Source organism: Lissotriton helveticus, chromosome 2_2, assembly GCF_964261635.1.
Source record: "Lissotriton helveticus chromosome 2_2, aLisHel1.1, whole genome shotgun sequence".
NCBI lineage: Eukaryota > Metazoa > Chordata > Amphibia > Caudata > Salamandridae > Lissotriton > Lissotriton helveticus.
The window spans coordinates 108,087,328-108,113,163 of NC_136060.1; the positions used below are offsets into that span (position 1 = coordinate 108,087,328).

General features: G+C 46.1%; 1 protein-coding gene across 1 annotated transcript in view; it reads left to right on the forward strand.

The window, feature by feature from the left end:
* Positions 1-25,836, forward strand: part of AASDH (aminoadipate-semialdehyde dehydrogenase) — a 550,271-nt gene that overhangs the window by 350,352 nt on the left and 174,083 nt on the right. Inside the window, exon 11 of the mRNA XM_078678161.1 lies at positions 237-1,044. Coding sequence (XP_078534287.1) covers positions 237-1,044 — 808 coding nt within the window. The remainder of the gene's footprint in view (positions 1-236; positions 1,045-25,836) is intronic.

Sequence of the window (25,836 nt, forward strand, 5' to 3'; positions counted from 1 at the left end):
ATTAGTTTCTATTTTTGTTATTACAGCCTTGATACAACATTTTCATTCCGCAAAACATGTAATAATTGTTGGATTTAAAGACAAAAATCATCAAGTTATCTTCACAGTGTGAGATATGGTTTCGTTTTGATGCCTTTTCATATTTGATTGCACATGTGACAATTATTGTATGTTTCATATACTATTGATTGGGGTGCTTACACTGATTCTGTTTGTATTTTGTCTCCTATGTACAGTCTCTTCTTGGAACTTGTGATTTATCTGACAACGTTTCAAAAGAGTCAGTGTTCCTGTATTGTGGTGGCGATTCCTTAAAATCTTTACGTTTTCAAGAAGAGATTGAGAATCTGGTTGGCAAAACGATACCAGGGCTTCTTGAAGTTATCCTCAACAACACTCTCTCAGATATTCATAATCACATTTCCAAATACTTATTCCAAAATAAGAAGCAGATTTCCAGCATAAATAATTGTACTGCAAAAAGAAAACACAAAGCTATTGACAGTGGAGAATTTATTGAGGAATGTGGAGAACACAATGGATCTCAAGGACATTTGACTGCTGTATTAGAAACATCTGGGTGTATCGCAATGAGTAGAGGTAACGTTGTGTTAACAATTAATTCCTCATCGTCCAACACTGAACAGTCATGGCCAGAATTACAGCAAGAGGAGCCTTGCAGCAGCAATGAAGGCAAAATTACAAAAGTTGATGAAAAAATGGCAGGGACTGGCACCAAAGGCTCTGATGTAACAGTAGCAGTCATTGTCAAAAAGCGTTTTAAGAAACATTGTTTTGAAATTAATAGTGAGCTGGTATTGCTTTTGAGATGGATGTCGGACACAGGGAAGTGTGTAGATGCTTCACCACTTGTCATAATATCTGTCAGTGATTCTTCTTCTGGGACAATCTACATTGGATCACATTCTCATAGGATGAAGGCTATTGACTTGTCTTCAGGAAAAGTAAAGTGGGAAAGGCTTCTTGGAGACCGGATAGAATCTGCTGCCTGTGTGTCCAAATGTGGAAAATACATCATTGTTGGTAAGTACAGAGCTTAATGTTTACCCTAAAATTGCATACAGTTTTTGGTAGAAACTATTTTATTTCAATCTTTGACTATTTGTTGCCAGTTTTAGCAGTTGATTTTATTTTAATTTAATTCAGATTTTTTCTGATAAACAGAAACCAGGCTGCTCGACTTTGTACGACATACAACAGTTTGCAGATTGTTGAAAACTGAGCTCGTTTTTCATCTTTTAGAACCAGAGACAGTGAGGGCCTATTCAATCACCCTCAGTTTATCCTGTTTCCTTAAGGTTTATGCTTCAGTTGCCTCCCTTATGTTCGCTAGGTCTGAGTAAATACTGAAAAGAGGTAACCCGAATGATTTTACATCATACCCTTCCACAAGCTCATGTTAAACTAAACATACTAATTGCCTTAACTGATAATGTGAATATATGACTTTACAACGCAAACAATTACAATGCATGCTTTTACAACGCATTTTTACTTAGCAACTACCATTACATCGCATGTTTTTACAAGGCATGCCATTACAAAGCATTTTTAAGAACTACCATTACAAGGGGGCGTGGCTAACCAGCCGACATGGCGGATGCGGGTCAGTGAAGCCCGAGTCGTTACTCCCCTAATCCTGGTCATTCCTTCCGAAGTCCCTGGCATTCACACACCTGTCTAATGTACATCGGTGGCGGAAGCGCTCCTGCATCTACCGAGCTGTCTCTTGAGCATCTCGAATGGCCGGTGCCGCGGCAGTGAAGGTAACGATCGCGCGGTGTCCCCGCATCATAAGATGGCCGCCCACGCTTGAGAGCAGTGACCAGCGACAGCGGAGGGCTCTGACAGGTGGCATCCAGTAGGCTGTGCAAAGGAGAAGCTGCGATCGGCGGCAAGCATCGGGCCGCGCTGCTCCCCCTTCCTGCAACTTGGTTCAAGGCGGTGAGTGGTCCGTGGCCTTGTCGGTTGGTGGAAGCTGCTTCCCGCGAAGGCAGAGAAGCCAGAGGTGAGCGGAACAGATGCTCGCGCTGCCCCGGGTGGACCCGGGCGGTAGTGATGCTGCACCCGACTGGGCCCAGCCTGCTTGCGCCGTCCGTCTGGGGGCAGTGAGGGCCGGAGGACAGGTGTCTCTCGGTGGCGGTGACCAATTACAGCTGTGCCTGCCCAGACAGCGCTGATTAACACGCATGAGATTGGACGCTGGAGGGCGATGAAATACCACGCAGGACATTGTTCCTGGTGAGTCAGTGGAGCCCTCACGCGCTGTCATGCCTGTGGAGTCCGTGTGGCCCTGAGGAGGCGGGACTGCGGAGATCGGGCGCAAGCATCGGGGTTCCTGGAGGGACCTGAGCAGCGGTAGGCTGCCCCACGCTGGACTGTAGCGCCCCTTGGCGAGAGCAGCAGAGAGCCGCATCCACGAAGTTGCACCTGGGGGGCCCCTGCTGGGACCTCCCTGCTGAGACCCGACACTCATCTCCCTCGGTGGTCGCACTCATGCCGACTGGTGCCTGGAGGAGTGGCATCCTGACGCCACATCCTAGAGCTGATTGGCAGCGCGGGGTGAAAAAGGCGGAACCTGAGATTCAGTCACAGAGGAGTACCCGGCCGCGGAGTCGCTCATCACCAGAGACCTGCTCATCATCTGAGCTGACATATAATGGCGCAGCCTGAAAATTCCACGCCCAGGCTTGGAGGCCTTCTACACCTTATTGCAGCTCCAGTCACGACTCTGGTGCCTGAGGCTACACTCCCGGTGAAAACTAGCCGCCTTGCGGCACCGAAGTAGGGGTTGCACCATAGAGCTGCAGCGGATGATAGTTGGGCGTGTGCTGTGGCGCGCGCCTCATCAGTGACTCTCCTCTCCCCTCCCCCTGGACTGGTATAGGGGGTAGGGCCCACAGCACCAGGTACCGGGCACCTCTGGATGCTAAAGTGAACCAAACTCCCTCCAGCTTCCCCCCCACACTTCAAGCCCACTGCAGTAGGCAGATCGCTGGGAAAGACCGCCGGTCCGCCCTTGGCTGTGTCTGCACCGTGAGATAGCAATAGACTGGGTGCACTGGATTCACCGGGGTCTACGGGGGATGTGCGCATTCAGTAGAGATGTCAAGACCCACAGCAGCGGGTACCGGGCATCACCAGAGAGACGTGCCCACGAGAAGGCCCAACGTCTAGATTTGCCCCTACGACTAAGTGCCGAATGCCAACGGCGCAACAACTGGTGATGGGTCGCCTACGCACCACCAGCCAACACCTTAATGTCCGCAGTAGTAGTGCAGATCAATCAGCGTCACAAGGAGGACCAGCAGCTGAAGTGCCACATGCTACGTTGGCTACCAAACTCGACTCAGTGCAGGCTGCAGTCGCAAAGACAAGCACCTCCCTTGAGTCCAAAATCGATAAAGTCACGTCAGACTTTAACTTGCTGCACGCCGACCACCAGAAACTCGGGGACAGAGTGTGCACACAGGAACAGTCGAATGCGTAACTGAAGCCAATCACTGAAAACCATACGGCCGCCTTGCAGGACCTTATAGACTGAGTACATGATCTGGAGGATAAGGTGGAGGATGCAGAAGGGCGCTCCCGCCGCTATAACATCCACGTGGTGGGACTGCCGGAGGGCACGGAGGGGCGGCACCCGGAAGAATACGCCGCAAACTGGATTAAAGAGCTACTCCCGGAAGGTGCGCTGTCACTTTGTAATCAAAAGAGCCCACAGAGTTCCTGCCCAGAAGCCACCCCCGGGCGCCCGCCCACGCCTTTTCTTCTTCAAAGTCCTCAACTAAAGGGATAGAGACTAGATTCTCCGGGAAACCCGCAAGCTGGCAGACATAACAATAGACAGTAGCTGCATTATGTTCTTCCCAGACTTCACAGCGCAAGTGCAATGCCGCAGAAGTGCGTATGCAGCGGTGAAAAAACTACTGCGTGACCTGGGCCTCATCTACTCGCTCCTCTTTCCGACCAAACTGCAAGTGGTTACAAATCGAACTGCGCGCTTCTTTGATTTCCACTCTGACACCTGGGACTGGTGGGAAGAATCGGGCCTACTGACTGGGCCAAGGTATCCTGGGACAGAAGAGCTAAGGAGGTCGGGCAGGAGACGACGTTCACGCGGCAGGCGAAACAGACCCCAGACAGGCGCAATGGCGACCTCCACCTCTCCTATGGAACAGAGACGGCTGAAAGACAAGAGGCGATCCACATGGCGGCATCGTTGGGTCCTCTGCCCTCCGGCCCTGATCGCCTACATATCCCATCGAGACTCTCAGACACTAGCGACTCCGCATCATCCAGATTGGATGGATCTGAAGAATATCCAATGCCAGAAGTTACCCCGCAAAGAGCGGATGGATTTATATGACTCCTAAAGGACATCAGTAGCTTAGACAAATCAGCCGCAAGTATTTACAACACCAACACTGTAATGTACTATGTTTGACACCCTAGTCCGTCGCTTATTCCCTACAGGCACCCTCGGCCGTCACACGCGCTGTACACGCTGCAGCGAGTAGCTCCCGCCACAGCCTGGGCGGCGTGCTGCACACACCGCTCACATTACACACAGTGTCATGAATTGGTGCGGGGAATATCGGGTTACACCCTTACAGCAAGGTGAAATTCGACACCAACTACATAAGTACCACCAGTACCCCCACTAGATGCCACTCGACCATTGAGTTTTTTCTCTATTTTTAGCCCCTAGTCGGGCCCCACAGTTTGGACGAACACCTCTTTGGTGCTCGCCCCCACAATTAAGTGTAATTTAAGTTGTTTTTCATCTTCCCCCTGTTTTTTTTAATGTTGATGTTGCTGGGTTGGAACCAAGTCGCACGCCACACCCGTCAAGACGCCCCACCCCCTCTGCTCAACTTTAGCTGCCAAATAGCTATACTATGGTACAGGTCAACATAATTACATGGAATGTGTGCGGTATACACACATCAGCGCGCAGATACTCCATCTACGCCTATTTGCGGCGCAGAGCAGTAGACAGTGCGTTCCTCCAAGAGACACAGGCAGAGCTGGGTAGGCTGCGGGGTAGATGGAGGGGATGCATACATGGCACAAGGTACTCGGCCCATGCGAGGGGTGCTCTTGTCTGAGTAAGAGCGGGAGTCCCATTTGTCAGCGAACAGACACTAGTTGACCCAGAGGGCAGATATGCGTTTGTTAGCGGGCGACTCACTGGCCAGCTGATTCTCCTAGGTTCTGTTTATGCACCTAATGTTGGTCAGTCCGCCTTCCCCTTCCTAGATAGCCTCACAGGGAAACTTGCCAACTGGAAGGGGGTCCCCTGGCTCATTGTAGGAGGCTTTAACTCAGTATTAGATGTCGAGCTGGATAGATTATTTCCGCCTCTCACGACGACCACTGCAGCATCTAATGCACGGGCCCTCACAGATTGGCTGACACACTGGGCACTAATAGACATATGGCGCGCCTCTAACCCTTATACTCGAATATACTCATATTACTCGGTGGTACACAAATTACATGTATGTTTAGATAGGATTGTGAGATACACCACACGGAGTATCTAGGCCGCATCCACTCAGACTATAAACCCCAACTCTTAAACTTAGCTGGGAGCTTGGGCGCCCACCCACTCCCACCTGGAGACTACAAACCACGGCACTCGAAGACCAGCCCTTTCGAACAGCTAGCCTTGAATATTTTGAACTCAATGAGGGCACAGCCGGGGACAAGCTAGTGGAGTGGGAGGCCTTCAAAGCCACAGCACGGGGGCACTGTCTGGGCACGACCTGGAACATACGCAAGACACTGCAATACGACCTCACTAAAATAGAAACACAACTACTATGGTACAAAATGCATGGCGAGGCCGGGGGTAGAGACCACCATTGTCTAGAAGCATTATGCACACAACACGCCGAGCTGATGGAACGCCTCCGCTGCCATAACTATGCAGCACACACAGCCCGCACACACGCCACCGCTGATCGCGCGGGATGGCTCTTAGCTTGGCTCATCAGACAAGAGCATGCCCGCATGCCCATAAGCGCCCTACGGGCCGACAGCGGTCTGCTAGTGCAAACACAACATGATATTCACGTAGCCCTGACGCAGCACTATAAGCGATTATATCAATCCCGCAGTCTACGAGACCCTGTTGCCCTCTCATCCTTCCTCGACCGGATACAACTGCCTGAGGCATTGCCGGAGCACACAGAGCTCCTGGATGCTGGGATATCTTTAGAGGAAATCAGGGAGGTAATGTCAGCTCTGGTGACACAGAGATTATATCCTGTGCTTAGATAAGCACATCAATGAGCAGATTCCAGAAGTTGTGTAATCTTCATATCTTCTTTTATTAAAGATGTTCTACTTCAAAAAACCACACTAGCCGTCGCCAACACGTGTTTCGTCTTGGTATATATAACCATAGACTTCTTCAGGGCTAGAATGTTACAATATATATGATCAGATCAACCAATATCATAACCAGTGCAATTTCAACATTGATGTTTAACATTACATAAATCACTCGGTTATATCTATTTATTGTCATAGACAGTGGCTGAGATGCATTTACAAGCCTCTACTGCTATTATTTACCACCATATTGTCCCTCAAGAGAACACACATACTCCAAATATAGATCTATTGGTAATCACAAAGTTACACCTTCAAACTTGGAGCATAATATCATATCTTGATTAAGATTAGTGCAACATGGTCTAAACGTTTATTCAGTATTAGCCACTAGTTTCAAGAAGAAGAACGGATATTAAGAGAAAAGAAAAAGACCGAGAAAAAACCTTTAATAAACCCTATACGTGAGTTAGACAAGTGAAAGAAACAGTAATTAATAGGCCACACCTAACACCGAAATGTGATCAGATGTCCAAGTGAATATTTAATAAATTAGACAGCCAAATACCGCCAAAGATTATTGTGAGAAGTGAATAAAACTAGCAAAACGTGTCTCTAAAACTAAAATGAGTTCTTAACTCACCTATAGCTAGGAAACGTTAAAGTGTCACACAATACTCTCCATCAGTCATGAGAGCAATAAGATAAAATTCTATGGTCAAAGAGATTAAGAAAAACACCCTTTTAGAAGAGCCAATGATATGTATGATAGAAAATCGATATCAATAACAAGCAAGAGGAACCACTCACTAGTTCTTCGTGCATTCTTCAATCAGTATACATCTTAAGTTTTCAAGTTCTCTGTATCTGTCCCCCGATATCCTAATGTACAAAAGCAATATATACAACATATTTACCTAGACTTGAACCAAAACCTGGGGTCTATTATGAATCTAAAACTCCCAAATAATAGGCCATTCAACTTGTTAATAACATAATAGCGACTTATAAAGTCATTCATACAGCAGGTTGCTATAGAACCACTAAGCAACATCTTAGTCGCAACGTTATATATAGGCATAACCGCACGGTGATATCTACTCACTAGAATATCGGAAATAATAAACAATCTATTAGTCCCTATGAAGCGTGCTGTGTATTCCGACAGCACCTTAATATGAGAGACATGCAGACGGTGTTTGTCCAAAGTGCACACTTATTTAGGCATTCACAATATCTAAAAAAAAAAAAAATCGCCAGAAATAAATGGAAAGTTACATATACACTGGTTAACAGTTATAGCGTGAGCGCAATAGAAATTTGCATTACGGCAGCTCGGCATATTAAGGAGACGTTTTATTAATTACACATATCGTAACTCAAATAGCATACTCAAATAAGAATTCCCTATCTTATAATGAGTGATATTAAGCTTGGTTAGCACTTACCAAAGTGAGTACTAGTCGAATAGTAGATCGTAATCAGTCCGTGGCGTGTAGCACCCGCGCCAATTTAGTGAAGTACTTAAGTAGCAACCTAATGATAATAATCATAGTAGTAGGACTCACCCGAATTTTACCTAATATATAATTTAAAAATAGAAGGCCGTCTCTCTGCCAATAGTCCATTTAAGTTCCAAGCATCTATCTCATAAAAACAAACATTATATCTTCAGAATGTATATTTTAGTAAGAACGGCTTAAGCGGCGTAATATACTATTACTCTGAAATAACGTGTCAGACATATTGGATCGGAAGTAAACAAATCTATTATATACGGAGACAGACAAATGTGATGTATAAAGTCTCTCCCTTTGTTAAAAATGATCCATTAATATATGAATCTTAAAACGGATGTTTAGATTTCAAAAAGCCCCCTTGCTAATTGTCACGTGGAAGAATTTAAAATTCCACTACAGTAAACCACAGTAATGGTAGAGACACGTAACGTATTACCAAACCTCACCAGATTATTTAGGTGCAGTCTTTGTCATAAAGATTAGAGTTTGGAAAACAGATCATATCCCACGCCAACCATGTACAGAAATGTGTTTGTGACGACAAATAGGTAAAGCAAGAAGTCAGGGAATGAAGTCAGGAATACTCAGACCTGGAATCATAAACAATATAAAAACATTGCAAATAACATTTGACCTGTGTTATATAGTACTCTATTTCCTGAACATGTGTAACAGTAATTCATAGCCACAATAGTATGGTCCTTTGTCTAAAAAGTATAAACCAAGTCGACCTTCTTGGGTCACATTTTTTAGTTTTACATATCCACCTACTGTATAGCAAATTTTCAACAGATCAACAAAACACAATTAAAAACATTCATGTCAATATCAGTAATTCCACCCCTCAGTGATTATTGGGACGACATTTTTGCCCATATATTTGCGGCTGTGAATAATTGATATTGTAAATTAAATGCTTTTATTGTGGCGCCCCCTGGAAGATGGCTTTTTAGGACTGTTGTAGAGTTATGTATGGTTCTGCATGGGAGAATCAAATGCCTCTGTGAAGCGTTTTTTCCATGACTGACATTACCTTTGGATGTACGCTCGCATACTTCCACACTCAAGTTCTTTCTTCAGTAACTGATTTTGCAATGTTGTCTGATTGTATAGAGCACTATCGCTGCTCAAGTGCAGTGGCACCCATTTGATCTACCTCAGAAGACTGAAAGGCTAAATGGATCCACTGAGATTTCAACCTCTGAAGACCATGTTAAACTCACGCTCTTGCTGTGTTTGCATTGATCCACTCAGCCACCAGACCAGCTTGTATACAGTGAAAAGGCATGGAGGTGTTCATTGGTGCTCTTGACTTCGTAATAGAGGCAGAACCTTGCACCACTTTACCTCACTACATCATTTGGCACGTCCTTTCATTTCCAACTGGACTTACCTTCACACAGCCATCACTGATGTTTCGCTCTGCTTCACTTGGATTGACAAGTACTCGCAAAGCTAATAGGTCTGGCTTTAATGAGCTGACACATGCAGACAGGTGTAGTTGTTTGTTTTACCTCATTCAAGCCAGAATTATTGACTTTGCCAAAAGCTTTTTGGTTTGAGGGAGGGAGCGAAGTTGTGTCTTGGGGCATACACCGAGGTACTGAAGTCTGTAGCTGTTGAGTAGAGGTGGGTGAGCCAATAAATTAACACGGTGAGCTGATCCAAGGGGCAGCTGTGGCGCTGAAAGCCCGTGCATGAGCGGAGCCTTGAAACTATTTGGCATTTAAATCCTGCAGCAAACATCATGTGTAAATATGATAACATTCAGAAAAGTGTATTTCTTCAACAACCGGAAGTATTTCACCTTACTGTATCACACTATAGCTCTGCTTTGAGTATTTATTTAAAGTGCGTTTCTAAATATGCAATGAGATACATTCCTACCCCACCTTGATGACATTCCTATTAGTGAACTAAGAGGCAAGTTGTATACAATCGGGTTATTGGTTGAAAGGGGTGGAATTCCCACTCAGACAACAACTACAATCTTTGTCAGGGTGAAGTACAAAAAGTCATTACATTAACCCTCTACTTAACGCTGCAGTAGCTTGGTAAAAACACAACACAAAAAATCCCAAACCAATTGAGAAAAGTAGTGTACATTTCAGTCAATAAAATGATAGCAGAATGACAAAAATCCTATCAGTCGAGCCAGAGATATTTTTTGTAAGTTTTAGTTAAAAATAGCACCAAAAGGCAAAGTGCCAATTGTGATTATCCGGTCACGCTGGATCGGGACAAAGTCACAAGTTCATTCCGACCACAATAGAGCGCAGGCCAGGCAAGTGAGGTATATTAATTCTCCAATGTCAAGCTAAGCACATACGTACCTTATGTTGTAGAGAAGGAGATGTTCATAGTGTTTCAGAAATTACTAGCACTCGGTTTGGCGGTGAGACCTGTCGAGGAATACTAATGTAAATGAATGGTGTGTTTGGTATAGAAAGAAGGGTCCCTATTTATTTTTTGTAATAAGGAACAACTTGCCTTCATCAATGGCGGTTCTTAGTTGTGCACATTGGTTGTTAAGGGAATTGCAAATGCTTTTAAGTCCTACAACATAAGGTACGTATGTGCTTAGCTTGACATTTGAGAATTAATATACCTCCATTTAGGTGATAGGTGTAAGTAACACACACCTTGTCTTTCTTTGACTTTTAAGAGACTTCACCACGTCCTAGTCCTGATGAAAACCCCTAACTGCAGATGGGGTTGGAAACGCGTTGACAACAGCGTCCTGGAAAAGCTAACCCTGCTTGCTTAAGGAGAAGGCTCCCTCCCTAAGCCACCTTTAACCTTATTCATGGGACCCCCAGAGCTGTGCATATAGGCAGGAGAACGAAAAGTGATTATCAAGTTGTGACTTGGCTCTCTGCCCTATTGCGATCTATTGATTTATGAACTTGTGCTTTAGTTACCCTTTTGTTTTTTATGATTGCACATAAATCTTTGATGTATCATGCACATATTGTTTATGTGTATGTGTTAAATGTTTATGTAATTCTCATGTTAAAAAAATGTTACCAGTTTGTGTTGCCTTCACTATTTGACATGAATGTCATCAAATCTACGAAATAATTTGAAAACTCGTGAAATAAATCACAAGAGCCTATGAATTCATTCCATTGGCTCTGTTTTTGACTACATTTGAACAATAGCTACTTGATACCTCTGAGTATTACTATTGGTGGTCCTATCCAGTTAGCTTAGGACCCAAGCCTTCCTGGGGTTTGAACTTTCTAAAAGTGGCGTTTTCAGAATAGTAAGTTAAAATCTGACATTATCATTCAGGAGAAATATACATTGCAATTCATTTGAGTGTAAACTGTATTTTTCTATCTGTTCCCAAAATAAAATTGGCACTAATGAAATGCAATAAGGTAACCCATTGTTAGGCCGAGAGTGAGACGGGCTGTACAACAGTGAAAAACGATTTTAGAAGTTTTCACTGCAAGGACATTTAAAACTTGAGTACTGTTAGACCTTGCCTTTTTTGCAGGTCTATCCCCTAACCGTTTGTCTTTTGCCTCCTATTTTCTGCCCCTGTTTTTGTTGGCTATAGAACTCTGGGCACTTTACCACAGTTGATCACAGGGCTTGAATGGTTGTAGCGGGCACCGGGCGTTTCCTCGCTGGGCGCTAGGGTGGGGGCCTGTTTTGGGCCCCTGGCGGGCCGTTTTTGTTACCAGGGGTCGGCAATATCGGCCCCTGTAACAAAATCGGCCAAAACCGGCCCTCACAAACTGCTTGGCTGCACCCCCCCACTCGCCCCAGTGGCGGCACGCTGAGCAGTTTGTCAGGGCCGGTTTTGGTTCCCAGTCCTGCCCTGGTTGATCAGTGCTATATTGCATATGCTCTCTGTGTAAATTATGACTATGATTGGTTATCCATGATTGGCGTATTTGATTTACTGGTAAGTCCTTAGTAAAGTGCAGTGAGTGTGCCAGGGCTGTAAATCAAACACTACTAGTGGGCTTGCAGCACTGGTTGTGCCACCCACATGAGTAGCATTGTAAATGTGTCTCAGACTTACCACTGTAGTGTCTGCACGGGCGTTTTAAACTGCCACGTTGACCTGGCAAGCGTACCCAATTGCCAGGCCCAAACCTTCCCTTTCTTACATGTAAGGCACCCCTCAGGTAGACCCAGGGTACCCCCATGAGTAGGGTGCAGTGTATGTGGAAGGTAGGACGTGTTCTGGTGTGTGTGACATGTCCTTATAGTGAATCCAATGCACCCTACTCTATCGCCCTTTAGGGCCTACATTAGAGGTGACTGTTAAGTATTAAAAGGAAAGATTAGAGCCTGACAAAAGATTTATTTTGCCAGGTTGCAATGTTAGTATTAAACTGTACTACAACCTGCAGTAGCAGGCCTGAGGGATGTTTTAAAAGGCTACCATAGTAGGTGGTGCAATGAGTACTGTAGCCAACTAGTAGCATTTAATTTACAGTGCCTGGTTTTAGTAACATTATAGGTAAATTAAATTTGCCAATTAGGTGTAGTCCAATTTTACCTTGTTTTGGTGAGAGAACACAAGCACTTTAGCACTGGTTAGCAGGTGTAAAGTGCACAAAGTCCCAGTGCAAACACAAAAACGCTTTCAGTAAAAGGCAGGCAGAGGCAGAAAGAGCCAGGTCCAATATGACCACCCCCCGCCAAAAGCTTGGGTAGACTAATCAATACCTTGATGGGGCGTGGCCAAAAGTTGAGCATGGCGGACGTATTCTGAAAAGGCCACCCTCGCCCGACAATACACCCAATATCCATGACAAATTGGTGGGGGAACTCAACCCCCTCACTCTGGCCCCCCTACCTGCATTTGGTCACACCTGTGAGGAGTGCCGGGCTGCGGCAGCATTGAACTGGGCATCAGGGGTGCAGTCACCTCGATGTGACAGCCACCCGACATCGGCCTGGGCGGTGGCAGTGCTGAGACTGGGAGGGAAGCTCTGGTTGGGTCCCCGTTTGAGAGTGAGTGATAGTTCCAATGCGGGCTGCCTATTCTTGACAGAGGAGCGGGCGTGCCTGGCCCTGGAATCGGCCCACCCATCTGGCCCAATTACCGCGCAGCGCACCCTGCACCCATGCTGACTGTCAATGTGAATCTCCAGCAACGACTGTTAGTGATACTCAACACGATGTTCATGCTACTGCGCTGAGTGCCTGCGACACCCGGCTTGCTGTTTGCTGTATATCGAAGGCCATATGCGGCGCTCTCACTGCTCCATGCGGCCTCCTCCACCACAAACGGAAACTCTTTGCAATTAACTTTATAATGTAACGATGTATCACGAGCTGGATACAGGGACTAACCTGGTCCCTGTATGCAGTCTATGCTCCATTGTGGTTGGCCTGAAATTTTAACTTTCTCCCCGTGTCGGCAGATAGCTGCAAGAGGCACTTAGTGTGTTTAGGTCCTATACATACCCTAAATCTTAAACATTTTAGATCTCCAGTTCCACTGATTGGATTTTTTTCGTTTTGGTGTAAAATAATTTATACATTTTGACTTATTTGTTCTAAATTGGTGTGGGATTTTTCTTGTGTTGTATTTTCACTTCATTACTGTTTTAAATACTTCATACATACTTTACACATTGCCTCTAAATTAAGCCTGACTGTTTTGTGCCAAGCTACCAGAGGGTTAGACACAGGTTAATTTAGTGCCTTTTCTGGTTCACCTTGGCAAGGATTGTGGCTGTTTCTTGAGACGGGCTCACACCCCCTTCAACCACCAACACTTATATGTAATTTGCTATACCTATCAGACCTACACTGTGCTGTGAATTACGGCCTGTGGCAGTTGAAAATAGCGCTATATAAAAAGTTCAAAGGATTTTTTTTCAAGTCAACTTGGTACATTTACAGAATGTTTAGCGCAGATAATGTTAGGTTTAAATCTTTTTTTATTGATTTTATCAACAAACAAATCATCTTGCTTCGAAAGAAGTGCCAAATCATGGGCTACACAGAGCTCGGTCAGTTGACTTCCGGAGAGTCAAACAAGGAATGAAGAAGAACAAAAGAAGAAAATTCTCAAGAAGAGTGTAGGCTGGGAATATTGGTAGTTCAGTGTTGAGGTATTTGTCGACTTCACTAAAATCTGAGACCAATTCTGTTGTATGTGTTCACATTCCCACAGAAGGTAGACCAGTGTTCCAGTTTTCCCACACCGTCTCCAACAATCTGAACTTTGTTTGGGGTCGGCTCTGTGGATGCTCTCTGGAGTGTAGTACCAGTAGGTGACTATTTTGGTTAGCGTTTCAGTCAGACCCATGTTACTTGCCGTGTCAGCCCTGTAGTACACACTCTTCACTTTGTTTACTACTAAGTTCTTGTCCCAAATCCCTCTCCCAGCGCGTACGGCTTGCTTTGTATGCGTGCGTATGTCGAGTGAGCAACTTCTTGTATAAGTCAATCAATGAATCAATCAAACATTTGTAGAGCGCACTACTCAACCGTGAGGGTCTCACGGCGCTGGGGGTGGGGGGAGTGCTGCTACTTCTCAAACAGCCAGGTCTTGAGAAGTCTCCTGAAGGTCAGCAGGTCCTGGGTCTGAAGCAGGTGGATGGGGAGGGTGTTCCATGCCTTGGCGGCGAGGTGAGAGAAAGGAATGCCGCCTGTGGTCGTTCGGTGGGTGCGTGGAACAGCTGCTCGGGCGAGGTCCGCGGTTCGAAGCTGGTGGTTCGGGGTGTAGAAGGTGAGTCGTTTGTTGATGAATGTTGGTACGGTGTTGTGTAGAGCTTTGTGAGAGTGGGTGAGGAGCTTCAAGGTGATCCTCTTGTTGACGGGGAGCCAGTTCAGTTCTCTCAGGTGGGCAGTGAAGTGGCTGTGGTGGGGGATGTCGAGGATGAGGCGTGCGCAGGCATTCTGTATACGTTGAAGTCTTTTCTGTAGTTTGGCCATGGTTTCTGCGTAGAGGACGTTGCCGTAGTCCAGCCTGCTGCTGACGAGGGCCTGGGTGACAAGTCCTTCTGGTTCTGGTGGGGATGTATCTGTAGATCTTGCGAAGCATGCGGAGCGTTTTGAAGCAGGAGGGGAAGACGGCATTGACTTGCTGGGTCATTGAAAGTGATGAGTCCAGGATGAACCCCAGGTTGCGTGCATGGTCGGTTGGAGTTGGTGTAGTTCCTAGCATGGCCGGCCACAAGGAGTCTTCCCAGGCGAAGGGGGGCCAAGGATGAGGACCTCCATCTTGTCCGAGTTCAGTTTCAGGCGACTGTTTTTCATCCATTCGGCGATGGCCTTCCTTCCTTCGTGGAGGTTGGTTTTGGCGGTGACTGGGTCCTTGGTGAGGGTGAGGATCAGCTGGGTGTCGTCGGCATATGAGACGATGTTGCGGTCGTGTGATTGGACATTGTTGCCGAGTGGTGCCGTGTATACGTTGAAAATGGTCGGGCTGAGGATGATCCTTGGGGTACGCCGCAGGTAATCTTGGTGGCTTCAGATCGGAATGGAGGGAGGCGGACTCTCTGCATTCTGCCGGTGAGGAAGGAGGTGATCCAGTCCAGGGCTCCGTCGCGGATCCCTGCTTCGTGGAGGCGTGTGCGTAGGGTCTGGTGGCAGACGGTGTCGAAGGCGGACAAGAGGTCCAGGAGGATGAGGGCCGCGGTTTCGCTGTTGTCCAGCATGGCCCTTATGTCGTCGGTGACGGCGATGAGGGCGGTTTTGGTGCTGTGGTTACTGCGGAATCCGGATTGGGACAAGTTCAAGGTGTTGTTCTCCTCAAGGAAGTGGGTCAGTTGCCTGTTGACAATCTTCTCGATGACTTTCGCCGGGAACGGGAGCAGGGAGATGGGCCAGAAGTTCTTGAGGTCTTTGGGGTATGCCTTGGGTTTCTTGGGTAAGGCGTTGATCTCGGCGTGTTTCTAGCTCTCGGGAAAGGTGGTGGTGTCGAAGAGCTATTGACTATCTTCCGTAGTTGGGGACGATGACGGAGCTTGCTTTGTTGAAGACGTGGTGAGGGCAGAGGTCGGACTGTGAGCCGGAGTGGATGGTCTTCATGATTTTGATGGTGTCGTCATCGTTGACGTGGTCCCGGGAGAGCAGGGGGCCGGTGAGGCTGGAGGGTGGTGAGTGAGGGGTGTTGGTGGCTGTCAGGGGTGTCTGGGTGTTGAAGCTGTTGTGGATTTTTGCAATCTTGCGGTGGAAGAAGGTAGCTAGGTATTCACAGAGGTCTTGCGATGGCGGGATGTCGTTGGAGCTGGGGTTGGCGAGTTCCCTCACTTTGTTGAAGAGCTCCTTGCTGCTGTGTGCGTTGTTGTTGATGCGTTCCTTGAAGGTGGTCCTTTTGGTGGCCCGAATGAGTTGGTGGTGCTTGCGGCTGGCATTTATGAGGGCAGTGTGGTATTCCAGTGTCCGCTTGTGGCGCCATTTCTTCTCGAGTCTGAGGCAGGTCTGCTTGGATGCCTGGAGGTCGGTGGTGAACCAGATGGCCCTCCTGTTGGTGCGTCTGTTAGAGGGTTTCTTGATCAGGGCGAGAGTGTTGGCGCAGTAGTCAATCCAGCGTCTTAAGTTGCAGGCGGCTGTGTCGGTGGGGTCGGTTGGTGGTGGGTCTCGGGCGAGGGTGGTGATTAGCTGGTCTTCTGTGACCTTGTTCCAGCTGCGGTGTGGGATTTGTTGCGTGTGGTTGTGCGCTGTGCGCTTCTTGAAGGAGAAGTGGACGAAGCGGAGGTCGGTCCAGTGGAGTTCGGTAGTGTGGCTGAAAGTGACGTGGTTGCTTGCGGTAAAGATGGGGTCGAGAGTGTGTCCGGCGGATGAGGTACTGGGTTTTTCAGAACCGGTACCGAACCGGTAACCCAGCGGTGTCAGGGTACACCCAAAGACCTCGAGTACTTTCCTGATTCAGACCACAGAAACTCAGAGTCGTCTAGGTGAAGTCAAGGATCGATTTTATTGGCTGCAACCAAGTAACAGGCGTCCTAGAAGTACAACAACACGGGATGTATATTCTCAGGAGACTGCTCAATCTTACAAAGTCAGGCTTCTCTTTTTATACGAAATATTGTGCTTTAGGCAAACATTCTTGGATTTACAGTATACCATTCAAATATTTTCACTACAAAGGAAAAGCAGAGTCATGATGACAAGCTCACATTTCAGTTCGTTCAGCCCACAACAAATTACCCGGCAAGGCCCAACATTTCCATCAGATACCGGTGGACCCCCAATAAAAACGGGCACCTCCCCATCATAAAGCAAGTGAGAGAGAAAAGAGCAGGGACAGGTGTGAGCAAGATTCGGCAGGGTGTGTGTGCGATGAAAAGGGTTTATGGCCTGTTGTGCCTTGATGCTATCTCGTTCGGCCACTGGGAGAGGAACTGACCAAACAGGTTTGGCCTCGGGCAATGGTTCCAGCTTGCCCAGGTCACAGGAAAGTCAATTAAGGTGTACGTGTCCTTTGGAATCGAATTTGGCTTAATTCGCCTGCCTATGTGAGGGCAACTCACAAAATGGCTGCCGTACACAAAATGGAAGCCAAGGGTTCAGAACGAAAATGACGATTTCGAGGTGAAATCGTCACTCGAATATGACGAAAATGCTTGTACATAGTGTACTAGCCATTCTCGGTCTTTTGATATAAAAATCGTCATGCTATGATGAAGTTTAATTCTCGAGTCCAGAATTTTCAGAACTACAAACCCTCCTTTTGCCCTTACATAGGCAATTTAACCTAATCTCATGCTAATCTGAGTCCAGGTCTATATTCCTAAAGTCATTGAGATGTTGCTGTAACATCATTCTAGTACTTAGTTTGTCTCTTGATACATGTTTCCTTACACATGATGTAGCACAGAGGCCACATATTGCAGGAGCACACTGCACGCACAGACAGAACAGGAAAAGAATGGCTAAGACCATCCCAATGACCATCAGAATTTTCCATCCCCAGCCGGATATCAGTTCCCAGAACCATCCCATTAACGACCAATCTCCTTTATCCACATGAATAGATTCGGAAATCTTATGTAGTTTGGAGATGGCCTGGTACACTGTTGGAGCGTTATCTGGAATGAAAACACAGCAACTCGATTGGATCAATTTACATACCCCACCTCAGTCTGCAAGTATGACATCTAAAGCGACCCTGTTCTGAAGGGTCATAAGACGATCCGACTGGAGCTCAGCAGTCAAGTTACTTAAGGCACCAGCAGTTTCAATTACGGTGGACTCAACCACCCTTGTCAATTGCCTTATGTTCCTGCTGTTAACCATGGGTCCCCAGAACGGCAGAAAACCCTTTACGAAGTCCCCAAATTCTTGACCTGCAGTGTCTTCTTTACTCAAGACACCTCTAACTACCCTTGTCTTGTGGTAGTCTGCCGCTGCTGTGTAGGTGGGAGGCAACAGGAACGAAACAAAACATGAGCCCGAAAAGTCAGGGGGCAACCATGTATAGGCTCTATCATGGCAGATAAAATAGGTACCCTTAGCTGCTAAAAACGCAGGGGAAGTCTGAGACCCAAAAACATACGTTTCAGTACAGATACTCTTCCCTAACTGAGCCCTGGGATTCTTGCCAGTACCTTGCAGACACAGGTGACCCTGATGGGGTACAATCCAAATCGGGGACGATCTCTTAGCTTGCTGTTTCTCACTCAGAGTAGCTCCATATCCGGTCACGTTCCATCCTATATATGCAAGTGTCTCATCTTCGGGGGTAGTTTCATAAGAATTATCTTCCTTAATCATGTCGACTATACCCTTAACCAGAGCACTATTTTTAGGATTGTCTTTTACAGAACGTAGGGGGTGGACTTCACGAGCATATATGAACATTGTTCTGTATGCCCACGCAGAACCATTATGGCTGAAAGGCAGGACCAGATAAGGGATACCGTTATCCGTTGTGTGAGGCATAAGACCACACACCCAACAGTTAGTCGTGTTCACTACTAGCTGGTGTTGGTGCAAAAGCTGAACAAAGGAGTTATTAATGAACTCTAATCTCCTAGCTGATTCGTGTTCAGGAAGAGGTTGAAAAGAGTGTGGGGAAACAGTAGAAGGAGGAGGTATGGGAGATGTAGTGGGTGCAAATGTCACTTGAAAAGAGAATAAAACATATCCTATTAAAAACATTATCATACTGAATAACATGAAAATGCACAATATCAAAAAGCTTTTTTTTGTCATCATTTTACAAATCCTGGTTTTAAAGTTCATTATTTTGGCAGGTCTCTCCATCTCGAAAAACTCCATCCTCTCTAAAGTGCTGCCCGCGATGGGAGGTTGTTTCTGCTAAGGAATACTTCTGTCAGTCTAGGGCAACTCCCTTGGACCAACCAGAACTGTCGACCTAACGTCGTCCGCTGCACCCCAAAGACTTTGGGCAATCGCGGCCCTAGCAGCGGAACCCGGATGGCGGTTCGAAAAACAAAAATAAGCAAGTTTCTCAGATGGGAGAGCTGCACTTTCAAAAATAGCAAAAAGGAAAATTTTATTTATTTGTCCATAGGTCTCGGCCTCAAATATAACGTTTTCTCCCAGGTACTGTTTGGTCTTGGAAAAGGAGTTCAGGTTCTGTAGTGTCCAATCGAACTGACGGTGATACAGTTGGTTGCAAAATTTTATCACTCTCTTGTTCAGTAATTGTTCCTTTTACACGTGCATCACTGAAAGGCAGAAAACGTGGCACGGTTTCAGTCTCTGAGTCCGCGACACCATTCTGGACCCACTGGTCGTACGGCAGAGGTAAAGGCACCCTTTTACAATGGACCCCGTGGATTCCAGTGCTTCTTCCCTTCCACTCGAACAGCTGATCTCGTGGAGAGAAGGACGAGGTGCAGTCTGGTCCACCTGGGCTGATCGTTCTTGGTGCGCTGGAAATTCTTCACGAGAACCCAGGATCCAGGGTCGATGGGATGACCTGGAGTTTCAGAGACCGGAGGCAGGGTGTCATGGACCTGTTGATGTAAAACACGCAATTTAGCCGTCAATTCGTACAAATAGTCAAGCAAAACAGGGTGTTCGATTTCACTGAACTTTGTGGGCCTTGGCACTCCCCATATATTGGCTGAGCGGCCGAAAACTATCTCATATGGACTCAGTCCCACTCGCGAATGCACAGTCATTCTGGTTGATAGGAGTGCTAAGGGTAGAGCGTCAGGCCATTTAAGACCTGTGCTCGCTTGAATTTTGGCTAGTTTTAACTTAAGCGTGCCATTGTAACATTCTACTAATCCAGCTGATTGGGGGTGATTTGCCGCGTGGAACTTTTGCTGAATGCCTAGCCCTTCACATACTTTCTTCATCACACGACCCACAAATTCACTCCCATTGTGGCCCCAGACCATTCTAGGCATTCCGAATCTGGGGAAGAATTCTTTCACAAGGGCTTTCGCTGTGGACAAGGCAGTGTTGTCCTTTAGGGGATATGCTTCTACCCATCTTGAGAAGGCACACACAACATCAAGTACGTATTTTAAGTTGTTGCACCTCTCCATGTGGATGAAATCTAGCTGCAAAACCTCGAACGGATACGTAGGAGGTGCAAAATGACCAGCTGGAGTTGGGGTTCCCCTACCAGGATTGTGTTTCAGACACACCATACAATTCTTGACCACATTCTCTGCACACTTGGGAATTCCTGAATTTTGCCATACTGGAGCCAACAACTTGCAAATCCCTTTCACGCTGATGTGAGCCATTCCATGAGCCATTGTAACCACTGCAAGCACGTACGCATCGGGTAACAACCATCTCTGATGCTCTGACAATTCAACCCAACAACCATTTGCATCCATTCTACCCGTACTTTCTCTCCACATGTTCAACTCTTTCTCTGTAGCCTCAGCTTGAATAGACTTCACACTCTCTATCGTGTCTTCACACATTCCAACATCACCAACCCATCTTGCAGGACCTGCAACATACATTCGGCTCATCACATTCTTTGCAGTTTCTTTCGCGATTTCGTCAGCAAATGCATTTCCACGACCAACATCATCGGTCACCTTCTTGTGAGCACTACATTTCACAATCGCAACTTGCAGAGGCAAGGTCAGTGACTCAAGAAGCTCATTCACCAACTGACCATGCTGAATCTTAGCTCCATGCGAAGTCAGGAACCCACGTTCTTTCCACAATCGTCCAAAACTGTGAGCCACTCCAAATGCATACTGACTGTCGGTATATATAGCCACTTTCATTCCTTTTGACAACACACATGCTCTTGTAAGTGCAATCAACTCTGCTGCTTGAGCTGAATTATGTGGAATACGTGCAGCTTCAACAATTGTATGCAAAGTCGTGACAGCATATGCTGCAGTCGTGTCACCATTCGGAAGCTTGAAGCATGAACCATCCACCCATAAAGTACCATCACATTCAGCAAGAGGAGTGTCCTGGAGGTCTATTCTCCCTTTCGTTTCTTCTTCTGTTCTAAGAAAACAATCATGCTGTTCTGAAGCATCTAATTCCTCTACAATTGGCAACAACGTAGCTGGGTTTAGAGTGTTACATCTTTTTATGTGCACATGACTTGCTAACAATGTTAATTCGTAACCTGACAATCGAGCACTAGTTAAGTGCTGTGTCTTGGTTCTGTTTAACAACGTGTCTACTGCATGTGGAACCATCACGACTAACGTGTTATTCATCACTAGACCAGCAGACTGTCGAATAGAAACGGCTGCTGCCGCTGTTGCTCTTAAACAACTTGGCAATGCTTTAGCTACCGGATCCAAAGTCGACGAAAAATATGCACATGGAGGCTGCTTGTCTCCAAACAACTGTGTCAACACGGACAATGGACAACCTTCTTTCTCATGGACATACAATGTAAAGGGCTTACTGTAGTTGGGGGTACCCAACACAGGAGCCGAACATAATGCTGTGCGCAATTCAGAAAAACTTTTCTGACACTCTTCAGACCAAGGAACGGGATTGGGTGTATCTTTACACGTTAATGCCACCAAGGGTTTGGCCAGCAAGGAAAAATTTGGAATCCACTGTCTACAGTACGATGTAATGCCCAAGAAAGCACGCACTTCTCTCTGTGTTCTTGGCACACTTAATTTTGCTATTGCCTGAATTCTTTCTGGGGTCAATTTCCTTCCCTCCTTCGATAAGAGATGACCTAAGTAGGTCACTTCTTGTCGACAATATTGCAATTTGGAAAGTGACACCTTGTGATGCAAATCACACAGATGACGCAACAATGACAACGTGGCTTTCTTACATATTTCCTCAGTATCTGCAGCAACAAGCAAATCATCAACGTACTGTACAAGAGTAGCACCTTCAGGTAAAACAATCGTATCAAGCTGTGTCTTTAAAGCTTGATTATATATTGATGGACTTTCACAGTAGCCCTGGGGAGCGCGTTTAAAGCGGAAGCTTCGTCCTCCTAAACTGAAGCCGAAAATATCCCTGCTCTCCTCAGCAATCGGGATGCTGAAGAAAGCATTCTTCAAGTCAATCACCGAAAACCAGGTTGCAGAAGCTGGAATCATAGTCAATAGGGCAGTAATGTCAGGAACAACTGGAAATTGTGGCACAACTATTTTATTCACCTCTCTCAGATCAATCACAAATCTGTACACAGGTGGCTGGGAAGGATCAGTTCGTTTTAAAACAGGCAGAACAGGACTATTGCAAACGTTGCCTCTTGTTTCTTCAATCACATCTTTTTCAATCAGATCATAAACGATCGCTAACAATGCTTTTTCACCTTCACTAGAGATTTTATATTGGGGAATGCGTGGCATTTTAACATTGGCTTTCAATGTCACAACATATGGTGGTATTTCCAAGAGACCCACATCATTAGGACCCATAGCCCAAAGAATATCCGGAAGAAACGACAATTCTGTTGGAAGTTTATCCCTTGACAAGTACATTGGAGAAACTATTTTCTTACCTGAAGTAAGTTGTACTCCCGAAGGAGAACAGTACAAAGTCGCATACAATCTTTTTAACAGGTCTAATCCCAACAAGTTTTCACCACAACCTGTTGTCAGAATAAGGGGTGCTTCTAATTCACATGGACCAACAGAAAGAGACAAAGGGTCAGAAATCGGATTTCTAACCGGGGCGCCAGAAAAACCTACTGATACATTCATTTCGCCAGACAAAGGTGCGCCAGGGAGTTTGGAGTGCATAATAGAACTCTTTGTAGCACCAGTATCCAACAGAAAAGGCTCTGACACACCTGATGTAATCACCTCAACGTATGGTCCACTCTGATCTACTGGAACTGAAACAACTCCCTCTCTTTGTCTATGGCTGTCCTAGCAATCATTACCTTCCATATGCTCATCTTCTGTATAGTAATCATCAGCATAGTACTGAGCTGTCCTACCAGATGCATTATTCTGTTGATCGAACCTATTCATAGAATTTTGAGGTGGAAGGGGACGTGCATTCTGAAGGACGTTTCCACGTCCTCTACCTCTAGGCGCTTGCTGAACACCTCTACCTCTTGTGTTTGGCACACCATTTGCACGCTGTAACAGAATAGGGCAACTATACTTAAAATGACCCTCTTCCTTGCAATACGAACACTGGTTGGGACCTACAGGGACACGTGGTTGAGTATACTCGACTCTTTGCGAGTTCCTTTGATACTGTTGGGGCTGCTGATAATTATTCTGATAGTTACTCTGACCACCATTATTCTGGCCACCACCACCACGTGGCGGATACGCTTGCTGTAACAAAACCTTTGTTTTCAACTCTTTAGTTTTCTTTTCTGCTCTATCTTTCTCATCTTTGTCTCGATTTTCATAGTACTGTGCAGTAGCCAATATCTGTGCTGAAGAGGAAACTGCCCAAGATCTCTCTGAATCTTTCAACTTTTTACACAACTCTGGAAGCAGATTGTGCACGAATTTATCGACGAACAATCGCTGACCACCTTCTGTGCTCATATCTTGACCACTGTGGTCGACAAACGTTTCCTCAAACCTGGTGAAGAAATCCGACACCGTTTCATCTTTCTTCTGCTTACACGCAGACAATTTATCCCAATTTACACGCATCGCAGGCATTATCGTTTTCATGTAATCAATTATCTTACCAGGAAGTTCTGCTACTAAAGGCTCGGGTTTAGCACCACCAACTTGTCGGGCATCTGCAGCAGTAATATTAGCCCATGAGTCACCTAATTCCTGATCATGATCTGCATGACGAATCTTTCCCCATAAAGGCTGTGGAACAACGTTCCCAAATAACATATTGATATCGGCTAAATTCATAATGCATGAACCTGCAGTCTGCGACAATTCCTTGTAATACCCTGCAGGATTCTTACAAAGGTCAGGCAATGTCTGTTTAAGGGCCAAAACTTCAGCTCGCTTCCATGGCACATGTACCCACACACGCTGAAAATGTGCTGGTACAGCGTCAATATGATTAGCGACATCAGCCTGCACGGCTTCCTTCCATACCGGAGGAACTTCTCTCATTGGGTATTGTCTCGCCTTCTTCTTAACAGAAGAATCAGACTCAAACAACGACTTGGAAACACCTTCAGTCCTGAGCGACAACAACGTCGCAACTGCTTTCTTAACATCTGAACCCACAACTGCACCTTTTGAAAACTCAAACCGTACATGGCTCAACTCGGGCGGATTAGAGTCCAAATCATTTTCCTCTAAATCTTCACATAGAAAAACACACATTTTCTCAAAAACTTATCCCTGCTTTGATGCTTCCCACTGATGGAAGACATCCATAACAGACTCTAGACCATATTTTGTCGGTTCGGTCATCCATCTATGTGCCAAATAATTCAACGTTTCCTTCTCCCTAGAATCGGGCAGCTGACTACGCAACTGCTTACGCTCTGTGTCAGGAGTTACACTTGTTGCACCAAAGAAAGGATATAGAAGACTGGTGACCGTGCTAGTCACTCTCTGACGAACAGAAGGAGAAGTCGATGAAAAGACAAGAGGGAAAGAAGGGTGAGACGAGGCAGATACAGAGGCAGTGTCAGGAGAAGTACCAGGAGTGGTAGTCGATATAGTAGTCAAAGTTGTAGGGAGTATAGGAAGAGCAGATGTAAAAGCCGGTGGCCCTTGAGGAGGCTGCACCGGAGGAGCAGGAGCCAGCTGAAGAGTAGCTGGTGGGTGCTGTGGAGGAGCAGGAGGTATAACAACCACAGGTGGCGAACTTAACAAATGCGCCATTAACGGATCTTTTTCAAGCTCTTTTGCTGCATCTTGCTGAAGAGGTGGCAAAACTGGATAACATTTATCTATTACCATTTTACGTTGCCTGTGCAACTGCTCACTCATCTGTTCTTCTTCATTGTCTTTAAACTGCATGGCAGCTTGCATTATCGAAATACCCCTTTCTCTCTTATTTTTCTTCGCTAATTTAATTTCCTTCTGTTTGGCTTCCTTACGCCATAGGCGGAAAGAGTCAAACATCGCCGGCCGGGCTTTCTTCTTAAAAAGTTTAACTTCAAGATTATCTAAGATTTCCGTGTCAAAGCTACCGTATTGGGGCCATTTTAAAACACCGTCTTTTCTGGTGTATTTGATCCACACTTCATTATATGTGATGGGGCCTAATCCATGTTTCACGTACAATTCATAGGTTGGAGTTCCAATCGGAGGAACCGGACACGAGTCCTCCAATCGGGAGTCCCTATTATTACAACCAAGACAAAACAAATTTCCAAGTCTGCTAAGACCAGGCATCTTCGCTCTCTAGTCTAGCTCCAAACTTCAAAGGATTATCGATTACGATATTCTCGTGAATACACGAGTCCTTCGGCTTTGGCACTTGCAAGTTCCAAACAAAATGATTCCGAGGGATACCCAAAACTAAGAAACAACTAAGGACTGGGAGACGCTCCACTTATACTTAACTGAGATATCGATGACGTCACCAGAAGACTCGTCTTAGCGTTTCGCTCTACCAAACTTCAAGGGTCCAAATCAGGGCGATAGCCAGGGCAGCAGTCCTTCGTAGCCGTCGGGAAGCGGGGAACCTCGCAGCA